Source organism: Xiphias gladius, chromosome 22 (genome assembly GCF_016859285.1).
Source record: "Xiphias gladius isolate SHS-SW01 ecotype Sanya breed wild chromosome 22, ASM1685928v1, whole genome shotgun sequence".
NCBI classification, from domain to species: domain Eukaryota; kingdom Metazoa; phylum Chordata; class Actinopteri; order Istiophoriformes; family Xiphiidae; genus Xiphias; species Xiphias gladius.
The window spans coordinates 10233773-10245915 of record NC_053421.1 but is presented as its reverse complement, the minus strand read 5'-3'; the positions used below and the strand labels follow the sequence as shown (position 1 = coordinate 10245915).

At 42.0% G+C, this 12143-nt stretch overlaps 1 protein-coding gene across 1 annotated transcript in view; it reads right to left on the bottom strand.

Moving 5' to 3' along the window:
- The window catches only part of LOC120784183 (exostosin-1a-like), a 39908-nt gene extending 29181 nt beyond the window's left edge, over window positions 1-10727 (bottom strand). The window contains exon 1 of the mRNA XM_040117725.1: window positions 8664-10727. Within this exon, the coding sequence (XP_039973659.1) occupies window positions 8664-9616 (953 nt within the window). The 5' untranslated portion in view covers window positions 9617-10727. The remainder of the gene's footprint in view (window positions 1-8663) is intronic.
- Window positions 10728-12143: the final 1416 nt, after the last annotated feature.

Sequence of the window (12143 nt, the reverse complement as noted above, 5' to 3'; positions counted from 1 at the left end):
CCTAGATCCTCCACCAGTGGTACTTTAGAGGACTCTGCTAGAGAAACATTATATATATCAGTGAATGGCTTGCAGAAAATGGACCACAGACCAATGGTTTGAGGTGGACCAAAGACAACTTTTCTGCACTATGCTACGACAACAGCTTTAACTCTTTAGCAAACATAGTAAAGAAAACCTGTTCCAATCAGGCGCAAGTATCATAACACCATAAAAATTGATTTTAGATGAAACTTTCACAAAGGTAAGCCTGTTCATCTCCATCATCATAAAGTGCTGCATGTGTCTGATTACTATTTCTGTTTCACTTTTTCCACACCCTAACCCCCAGATCCCCAGATCCATCTTTGCTTGTCAGCAGCCCCTACTTTCTGCCTTACTGTTTCACCCAGCTAGACTTTATCACATCTGTGAAGCAGCATGGAAATGATGATGTGTGCCCCTACATGATGACTGAAAAGCTTTTTCTGGATTGGACCACACTCTGTGCCTGGCATGTGGACATCCTGTTCCTTATTCCACTCTCCCAGCATTCCAAGTGAAATACATCACCTGCACATTGCTGCCAAGGACGAGACATACATCATCCTGTCAGGACAAGAGCCGAGCTAGAGAGGGAGCATCGCAAACAAAATGCACTGCCCTCTGTCCTGAACAACCAGCCTCCAATGAGAATGAGAGTACAGCTAAAACCCATTCAAGCAAATAAAGCATATTTGAATTTGAATCGGAGAGCGGGTGTGAAGAGAGAGAGTGCAGAAAACATCTGCAACCAATCAAGCACATGCTCAAGTACATACGACTAAGATGCCTACAAATAATACCTCAAGTTGCCAGGTCACACCAAGTCATTGGCCAAGAGCTAAAGTCAAGGTGAAGTAGAGCTAGCTAATTCACAGGCACCGGTAGTAATGAATTAGTGATGAGACGTGAACATTGACGGTTATTCCCTTTGGTCACCCTTGACCTCCCTCTCTATAAATCCTGGCAGTGAAAAATGAGATGGCAATCAATTGAGAGGTGAGTAGGCTGAACCCTTCTGGGAAACAATTCACTTTCTGCGGTTTCCAGGATAAAGCAGACATATGTGCATGCAAACATACATAAATGCACAACACATAAACACACATTATTAGTATACTTTATATGGAAAATTACGATAATCTATTCTTTAGTAAAAGCTACAGTAGAAATTGATAGGACGGTAGGTCATAAGACATTCTGCACAGGTAATCGGTTTTACTCAAATCCATAATGTTGTGAATAAACAGGATTAGCTTTGACCTGATAGGTCAGCCCCATGTACCTCTGTCTGCAGTAGGAAGTCACTTTGTTTAGTCATTTTTACATGATATGACACTTTTATGTACAATAACAATGCCAGCCATGTGATAGCCCAGCTGCTGAGGTATCCACTTTCCTGCATTTGTTTCCTTAGCAATCACTTACCATGGGCTAAATCCTTTTACACAGTAGTAAAAAAAAAAAATCTCAAACCAGTCATTTAGAGGAAAGCTCCGTGTGTCATAAAAATAAAAAACTTGTTCCCAATAACAGCATTCAGAGGAGCTCATCCCCACTCATTGTTGTAATGTGAGAAATTTCCTTCTATGCAGAGAAACCGCACAGCCAATTCAGGTGTGAAATTAGCAACGTAAATTAAACTGACATAAAGAAAAATGTACTTCAGGAATGGAGAAAAGTTCCTCCAAATGAGACATTAATTTCAGTCCAGTGAGAACACACTACCAAGTGAATATGGCATCTCCTCAGTCACTTTACAGCAGCTCATTGATCTACTAGCCTGCCAAAATGGATACTGTATGGAAATGAACAATGACGCAGGATGACAGAAAAAAAACTAAAAGATCCAAACAGTACAAACGATGTTTTCTCTTGCAAGTTTTAACAGAAGACATGGAATAATACAGTGTTTGATCAGTCCACCTTTGCCAACGCCAATTCTTCAAGGTTTGCTTAGAGTCAGGTCCCTAAAGGTTAATTATGCTTCCATGTCAGGGTGTTATGGAGGCTACAGGCATAATATCTGTGGCTCTGTCTGAGGTACCACTGGAGCTGATGTTTACCTCCTCCAAAATGTATCTACCTACACATCAGGGCCTTGGGAGCTATGGAGATACCACAAGGAGACTGCGAGATTTGTGATTACTGAGAAGCCGTTTCTGACAAGTTTTTATTGTCTAATACCTTTGTTGTATAGATAAATACTTATTGTATAGCAGTTGTTGCTTTTAGATGTGCTTGGCTAGAGGCACTCTTAAGAAATGTGTTAGACTCTAAACAAGTACACTATGAGCTTGTTTAAAGGACAAACCTAACTGCTGATCCAATGTGTTGAATATTTGAAAAAAAGGCATTTATAGTTACTGTGCAAGAACTCAGAGATCGAACATCCTCCCCCAACGATTGTCATTTTCCCAGAGCTCTGCAAAGCCTGAATCAAGTTGGCTAGCAGCCCTTTGCCAGGGGCTTTGGCCAACACTGAGGATTAAAACCCTGCAAGTCTATAAATACACCTAGCAGACCAACGTCAGCACCCAGCCAGCTATTGCACTCACCTCTAGCTGCTGGATGGCTGGCATGTGTTTTTCCTCTTTTCTGCTTCTCACTTGCTTTTACTTTCTCTGTCAGTCTTTCAGTTTCTCAGACCCTCACTGCTCTCTCTCTTTGTGTTCCTAAAGTATTTTCCCTCCAGTTCCCTCTCTCAGTTTGTACACTCTTCTGTGTCTCATACTCTCTCACTTGGCAGGGCCTCTTAATTGGAAACAAGCCGTGAGAAGGCTTTCAGTTTGAGGTTAAAACTGCATCTGACCTGCCTCCTGCTGTATCTTTTCTTCTCTCCTTTGGCTCTATTACAGACTTGTAGACAGTGGCTGAGAGCAGATGTATGAAAGACAGAGTATGGTGAAGAGGAAGGCAGAAAGTTCACTCTGCCCACTGACTGGAAACAGCAGAGACATGACAGGTAAACAAGCCAAATGGAGAACATATAACTTGGTGTTTTTAGCCCTTGAACAACATATCCAGCTCAAATAAGATATACATAATCAGGTAGCCAAGAGAGACTGGGGAGAAGAGAAAAAAAAAAAAAAAAAAAAAAAAAATCACACCTTATGGAAACACATTCCTTTTGTGAGCCCCAGATCTTTTACAAGGCAAAACATGCAACATGTCTCCTGACAGAATCTTGTTCATCTATTGCAGCTTAGCTAGATGGTTGAGTCAAAGTTCCTATCACCACTAACAGAAAGCTAATGAGACACATGGAGATATGAGTAACGAAAGACTTTAGTTAAACTTAGCTTTTTTGAACTTAAGTTTCGGCACCTTATCCAAGCTGATAAACGACAACAGTATCGCAAGGTTGGACAACAGAGCTTTTAAATATAAAGCACAACCAAAAAATACACTAAACTCGCAACCAACAAAATACAAATCAGACAGTGTAGAATGCAATGCCCTGTCCAGATGTAACGGATTTTTTTCCTGCAAAACAGGCGACACGTTCCCATACAAAGTGCTTCAAAATCCTCATACCATACCAAGCCAACATCTGGAGCATAAAGTCTCAACTATTACACAAAAACGACCATGGCCATTACATGGTACTTATAGTGAGAGGCTGCATTCAGTCTGTGACAACTTCCTTGTTGTCAGTGGGAGAGGATAAAAGGGATTTGTCGCACAAAGGGCCACAGCCAGGCACAGAAACTATTACTTCCACCCAGTTAGACCACAGACTGCACTGTCTGACCGATAGGGCTGTGTAACAGGACAGTACAACTCGGTCACAATCAAATATCTAAACCTGCATAGAGAACTCAGTACAACCCAAAGACGGTGCAAATTAACATTTTCATCAGTTCAATCTGAAGATTGATTTTTGATCCGTGCTTTATGTAAGTGAGATGATTCTGTATGGAAAAAGCATAAAAGTGGCACACCAACAGAAGTTAAAATATGACCCGTTAACAAATTGGCCAATGTCTTAACCCACGTCTAAATCTGTCTGTCTGGCAAAATGCTGCCTAATCCAGGGAGATATTTTTGAGAGCTCAGCTCAATAATAATTTCCAAATTTGCAACATGCCACAAGCAGCTTACTCCAGTTAGTGTGTTGTTTACAGCACAGTACAAGTCAGGGACACTTTTCATTTGTAAAGCTGAATCATGACCCGAAAACAAATATTGATCTCCTTGGCAACTGCCTTCCTTGCCTACTGTTCCACCCGCATCTTTGGCCCCTCTAAGTCTCACTCCCTTGGAAAGCTGCGCACAGCTGGGTGCCAGACCAGGGATATAGAGCTGGGCTGGGTATGATTACCAGCTAAAAATGATTCGGCTTTTGGGTACTGATGAATCAGCCTCGTCATACCTAATGTTAACCATTTGGATTTCTGCCAGAAAAGGCTAACTCCTCACCCAACTTGCAGTCCAAACAGACTCCATGAAAAGCTTAATGTAATGATAGGACCAATACAGCAAGAGACCCATGAATGTTTTATTTTTAAAAAAGCAGCCCATAGTGTGCACAGATGACGTGCACTTACACCTCAGTGTCAAGCATCTTTTGGAGGATCATTCAGAGTGTTTACACTTGTTATTATGAGTCCCACTCCATCTAGAGCATCCTTAAATGATCCTTTACGACAGAAGAATAAGAATATGAAGGGATAAAATATGATTATTTTTTCCTTTGTCATTTGGATTAACATTGCACACAGGCAATAATGCCAAGTGATCTATGAAAAGACTGAATTCAATGAATTCAACGTAAGATCATGTTTGATAGATAGCATTCATTTCAGACTGTCACAACCTTTAAACAGAACAGGTATAAAACCCAAGTCCACTGAATGAATGTAAGAATAGATAGTAGGGTATTATTTCACACCAAAATAAAAAGACAGTGAAATGCAAAAGATGAGTCCCAACAGTCTAAAACTGTGTTCTGTAAAATCGCTATGCACTTCAAGATATTTTTACCAGATCCGTTCCAAACAAAATTCTAATAAAAAAATGCATATCTGGCTGAGAAATGCACTTTTCACTTTGCTTCCTCTACAGTGCAATCAGAAAGTATTCCGACCCCTTAGTTTTTTCCACATTTTGTTATGTTGCAGCCTTATGCTAAGATAGTTTATAATAACGTTTCCTTTTCCTTCATCAATCTGGACTCAATACCCCAAATTTGTGCAACTTTATTTAAAAGGAAAATTGAAATATCACACTGACATAAGCATTTGGGCCCTTTACTCCATACTTAGTTGAAGCACCTTTGGCAGCGATTACAGCCTCAAGTCTTCTTGGAAATGATGTAACAAGCTTTGCAAACCTGGATTTGGGGATTTTCTGCCATTCTTCTCTGCAGATCCTCTCAAGCTCTGTCAGGTTGGATGGGGACCGTCTTTGGACAGCCATTTTTAGGTCTCTCCAGAGATGTGCGATTGGGTACAGGATATCGCTGTACTTTGCGCTGTTCAGACTAGAGAATCTTGTTTCTGAGTGTCGTTTTGGTGCTTTTTTGCAAACTCCAAGCGGGCTTTCAAGGCTTCTTTCTGGCCATTCTGCCATAAAGCCCAGATCAGTTGCAGTGATGGTTGTCCTTCTGGAAGTTTCTCCCATCTCCACACAGGATCCCTGGAGCTCAGCCAGAGTGACCATCGGGTTCCTAGTCAACTCTCTTACCAAGGCGCTTCTCACTCAGTTGCTCATTTTGGCTGGGCGGTCAGCTCTAGGGAGAGACCTGGTTGTTCCAAACTTCTTCCATTGAAGAATTATGGAGGCCACTGTGCTCTTGGCAACATTTAAGCCATCAGAATTTTATTTGTAACCTTTCCCAGATCTGTGCCTCGACACAATCTGAAATCTGCAGGCAGTTCCTTCTACCTCATGGCTTGGTTTTTGCTCCGATATGCGTTGTCAGCTTCAAGACCCTATATAGACAGATGTGTGCCTTTCCAAATCACGTCCAATCAATTCAATTTACCACAGGTGGACTACAATCAATATGTAAAAAAATCTCAAAGATGATAAACAGAAATGGTAGACACCTGAGCTAAATTTCAATAGTCATAACAAAGGGTCTGAATACTTATGTCAATGTGATATTTCAGTTTTTCCTTTTCAATAAATCTGCAAACACTTCTAAAATTATGTTTTTGCTTTGTCATTATGGGTAGCTGAGTGTGGATTTATGAGGGAAAAAATGAATTTTAACGGTCAACATAAACTGTGAAAACAGTGAAGGGGTCTGAATACTTTCTGAATGCACTGTATGTACACAAACCATGGGAAATTTGAAAACTTTGCCTTTTCATTTCAAACTTGAGATCTAAATTACTTGACATGGGGTTCTGGCAAACCAGGTCATAATGCGTGTAAGACCTGCAAGCTGATATGTTCCACCATGATAAAATTTACAGGTGGGCTTAGATGAGGAAGAGTGTCAAGTTTTCTATTTGAAACTGTATATAATATATGCTCCTCGCTATTTAAGTGCAAGAAATTTTTGTATCAATATTAGTTTTACTGGCATACAGACATTGCTGAATGTTGGGGCTCTACCAGCACATGGAGGAGGTAAGGCTGAGATGAGTAAATACATTATATATAATTTAAAAGGAATTCTGCAGTGGACTGGGGATCACGCCAAAGCCTGTTGAATGATGGTGGTGTGGCTTACTGAGGATATACTGACTGAGAACCATTGAACGTTCTTTAGCCATTAAATGAAGCTAAGCTGACGAGGACCAATGAGATACCCAAAGCCTGTTTCTCCCCCAATGTTACTTAATGACAGGAGGATTAATTTTTCCTTTAGGTTATGGCTCTGATGTCACCCATCTTACTGTGTGAAATCATTCCCTGGCAGCACTTGGCAGCAAGCAGTCAGCTGGCAGAAAGAGGCAGAGAGAGAGCAGATAGCTCGTGTCTTAAAAGTGATATGAAGAATGTTATTCTGCTGAGCCAACGAATGAACCACAAAAACTGATACTTACCTGCAGGGGCGCGCACACACACACATCAGAGGATTGATGCTAGGCAAACACATTTGACATCATGATATGAAAACACATCAGAACCAGCTCATGATTTAAAGGACAGGAAGAAAACAACTCTCACTCATTTCCATTAGAATATATGTTGCAGCCAGGTGTCATAGCTGACCCCTTAACATACTATGAAATGGTCTGTCACCCAAACTGACAAAATCATGGTAAAGAGTTGACATGGGGGTCACTCACTGCAGGCCCCAAAACAACGGAGGGGTCACGCAGGACACGGATTGGGGCCAGGGCATTCCTGGCTGATGTAGTTGGGTTTGTCTGGGAAGTGACTGAGCAAACAGGGGCCAGAGTGGCTTCCCCTTACTGGCACCAGCGCTTTGTCCCTGTTAATCCACTCCAAAGAGCCACAGTCAAACACCCAGCGCCATATAGTCACCAGTAACAACACAGCACAGTCTGGGGGGACATGAAATGAATCCCACTGGCCAAAGTAGGGAGACAGACGCCAGTTTGCTCATCAGATTTGGGCACAGAAAACAATATGGCTTAACTGTAGGACTGGATGATGATAACAGAGCAACTTTTGAGGCAATGGGGCTGTGCAATATTGCTTTCAGCAGGGATGGGGATAAGTTACAGAGACAGAATTATGGAGCATTATTTAAGTTTTCAGCTGGGTAGGATTGTAGCAAACATACTCATTTATTTGCTCATAAACCCTGTGCATCATGATAACTGGTAGCAGAGCGTGTGCATTTTTAAATTAAGTGAGCTTCACAATTTCTGCCAGAGAGTATCAGAACTCATAATACACTGACAGGCAGAAAGGTGGAGTTGTCAAGAGCAAGACAAACATATGTATTCACTGCTTAATAGAAGGCTTTATAGATAGATGGGAATATCAATTGAATTACATTAATACAGTAGCTATTGTGGCTGATATTACAGCAAATCTACTTATCTGTGCCCTGTGATGTGTAATTTGGTAAATAAAATCATATGATGTGAGGACTATTTAAAGTAACAAATACTGATGTTCATTTAAGTGTTTCTATTGCTGTTGGGTAAAACAATAGTGCAAAATGTTATGGAATCAAATGCGGGAAAAATGGGATCTTGAGAGCCCTCAGCCCATGTTGCATTTAAAAATACTCGCATCACATTTCCTCATGTCTGGGAAGCATAATGACACTTTATGTCCATGACATCCCAGATTTAATGCTCTAGATCCAAATAATAGAGTAGCTTTCATTTATACAGCCTGAAAGAATAAGAGGAAATAAGAAAAATATAGCAACATAAGAACAATACCAATAAAAGCCATAATTTGAGCAAACTGGAAAACATTAATTGTAACATATGTGTGTTGTTGTGATATGAACACAGTCAGACCCCTCCTCTTGGGAGGAAACAGGCATCCTGTCAAAACCTTCAATACTTAACACCTAATAAGAGTGGATTTTGATACAGACAAAATAAGGACAAGATTAAAATACAAGACATAGTGCATTCATCATCTACAAAAACATTAATTAACCCTCACACCCTATACAGCTACTGTGTAGTGTGCATCAAAAAGGTCTGAATGACTGTCTTGAGGTACAGTTAAACACTGAATAATTGGGTACTCACTTTTCATATTCTGCGTTGTCTTTATCACAGCGTGCATCCTTGTGCTTTTGCCAGTCCTTCCCATGCTTACAGGTGGTGAGGAGGACCACATCCTCTGAGTTATGAACATGGTATAAAGCGTTCCTAGTGTCCGAACCTATTCCAGTTAGGTACCTCTTCCCCTTAAAAACAAGCATGTACTTCCTATAAGGGGGAATGGTGTTATGTTTCAGGTAGCCTCTTTCCCCTCCTGTCCTAGGGTGGTCTTTAGAGAAAAGAGGAATAGAAACGTCAAAGTTAGGCCGAAAGTTCTCAGTGCTGATGCTGGCCTTGGCCAACATGGCAAGGCCGATGTCGAAGCCAAGGTCTTCTGTGTAGTCTGGCCAGGTGCCAGAGTATAAATTGAAGATGATGTGGTTTTTGCCCCCATTCCACAGAGGAAGGCTCTGGATTTTTGCTTTCAGGTTGTGCACATACTGGGGTGAAAGCTGGTCCCGGTCTAGTGTGTCCAGACTCAGGACAAACAGGCATGCCTGTCCTGAGTCAGGTGTATAGAACCTGGATCCTTCAATAGAGGACAAGATGTTCTGATAACTCTCTGACATCTTTTCCCCTTTCTGCTGGGGGTAGATGTAAACTTTAAATCCATTCCTCTTACACAGGGAGAAATCAAAACAGGACTCCATTCTGCAGCGTTTTCCAGTGTAAACGCCTGAATTAGCGTCCCTCTTCTCCCTAGGAGATATGTGTTCATTGTGATCATCGCTCCGATCTTGCTCCCAGGTCCTGAAAGGCTGCAGGTACCCTGGGAAGCGACGCCACCTAGCCCCGGGGTGATAACCGGTGAGGCTGCGGTCATCACGCCGGCTGGGTCCCCGTCTGGATAGCGGGACTTGTATCCCCCCCAAAAAAAACAACAGAATGAGACACGCACCGGCGGAGAACAGAATTAAGTACCGTTTTTTGGCCTGCATGTGTCCTACGATCTGAGATAAAATGTCTGGCGATAAATCCAAGAAGTCCCAAAGTTTTGGCTTCACCACCTCCTGCGGGAACGCTCCGCCATCTTCCCCTGGGCTGCAAGGGTTGTGCGCTCACGTCTCCCACCTTCTGCTTCAGATGCCGTTCATAAGTCCGGGAACTGATCCAACGCATGTGGGCGACTTATAATGTTCATCCAACTCGTCTCCTCGTCAATAATTGTATCGATTAACTGACAACAAGTTCTCCTATACAACGGGGGGACCCGATCCACTACAATCTGGGCATCTAAAGTGGCACCCTACTTTCCTTTGTATAAAGCTACCTTTACTTTGCTCTAAACGTACATTTTAACACAGAGCCTTACTTTTCTACATAACCAGTAACTGATTTTAAAAAAAATGCACAAAATGAGTACAAACTTGAGTCTGTTTAGCAGCACTGTGCACCAGACTTGTTGCCTGGACAGTTAACTATTGTCCCTGCTGGAAATTAGCTACCAAGCGGGCACCGCAGCCCTAAACATTCAACATACAGTCTCCAACGTTGCCGCAATTCTTTCAGGAAACATATCGAAAGATACAAGCATCATTATAACGGTTTGCCAAATTTATACAGCGAATTTCTCCAGCCGTTTTAGCTAGCCAGCAAGCTAACTACCTGGCTAGTTTCTGAAAACATTCCCAGTTAGCTTGTTAGCTAAGCGGTCGCATCAAAGTAGCTTTAACGCTGGTTGGAAGTACGGACAGCCATGCAGCCCCTCTTCTCCGCCTGCAACCATGTCTCTTCATTCGTCCACAACGTATCACTCGCTCTCCCCACGAAACCAACAGGCCAATTTCTCCGCAAATTTCTCCAGCGGTGTAAAGTGTTCTTGCGGCGGCGGCTCACACACTCTCTCTCTCTCTCTCTCTCTCTCTCTCACTCACTCACTCTCTCTCTCTCTCTCTCTCTCTCTCTCTCTCTCAAACACACACACACAAACACACATACAAACATACATACATACATACACATACACACACAAAAACAAGAGGTGCTGTAGAGACTACAAGCCAAGCAGAGGAGCACGGCAGTCCCACCAGGAAGACTGCTGATGATGATGTGACGTTCTTCCACGGCGCACGGTGCGTTATCATCGGGCCCCATTACATCCGAGGCGGGCGGGGCTTCCAGTGTACCCATTCACATCCAGGGAGAACCGAGCAGGAGAGGACGGAAGAAGAGTTTCCACGCTGACTTCACCACAGAGGATTGTGAGCTGAGAGTCCTGGTTTTGCTTGCTGAACCGTATCAGACCGTATGAGATGTTGAAAAGTAATCTTCGATGGAGATGTCCTTATCAGTCCATGATTGCTAAGTTGGGAAACATCAGGAGCAGTCTTTAAAGTATAAAACAACTACTGTAGTGCAGTAATATACGAAATAAATTTAGGTCCATTTAGCCTAAGAGCTTGTTCTGGAGCTTTTGATCAAATCGCATGATCTTCATTAGCAGATGGAGTCTGCCCAGTTGTCATGTGAACTGTAGATATCAAAAATCTTTTTTTTTTCTTTTTTTCTGAGCACTTCAAGGAATTATCGAGCACGTTAGCTTGAAGGATAACTAATAGGTAACTGTTATTTCCAAAGCCAATAATGAAATCTGAAAGAAAAATAACAATATTAGTCATGCAAAATCATATCAGTGTAAATTAAATCACTCTTGGACTATTATAAGCGTTATTTTGGTGTTGCTTTTTAGGTTGAAAAAGAAGAATTAGATAAGTAAATGAAATGCCCCAAAGACATACTAAAAGGCTACAACACTAAGGAATATTATACTGTTTCTTCAAATATTCAAGGTCTATGGCAAAAACCTAAATCAAAACAGCCCTATGACTCCAAATGACACTTCACTGGAGTTAAGTGTTGTGAATAAGGATTCAGGATGTACAAACAATTTTGTCTAGCTCATCAATCTATATTCCAGTGTTTGTTGTTTGTTTAAATTTAAAGACAGACGACTATTAGCACTTGAAGCACTATCCATTACCGCATGGTTACCGTAAGCCATCTTGGCACAGGGCTGGTGGACTGGGACCATGCTGAAAAGAGGGTTTCAGTTCAGGTCTCTGCATTAACAAGTGATTCTGCAGCTGAATCACTGGCTATGCCGGCTGAAAGACCAAAGAACAGGATGTCTGCGAGGTTTGGGTGTTGGATTCTAAGACTTTCTGATGCTTTCTATTGGACAGTCGTTCCTTCATTTCTTAACAGAAATAGAATGTAACAGAAAACATTAGGTAAGAATGAAAAAGAATTGGCCCTGAGAGGAATTACACCAGTGAATGTGGACCAGCAGGACAATGGTACTGCAGTGCATTAGCCAGGACTTTTCTGGCATGTAGGAAGCCATGATGTGTTTTCACAGCTGCTCTGGTCTGAAAGACTAGAAGAGATTTTGCAGAAGCAGGGAAAGAGCAAGGAGGAATGTGAAGCTGCGTTCCTCAGGAGCTGTGGACCAGTTATCTGCACTGC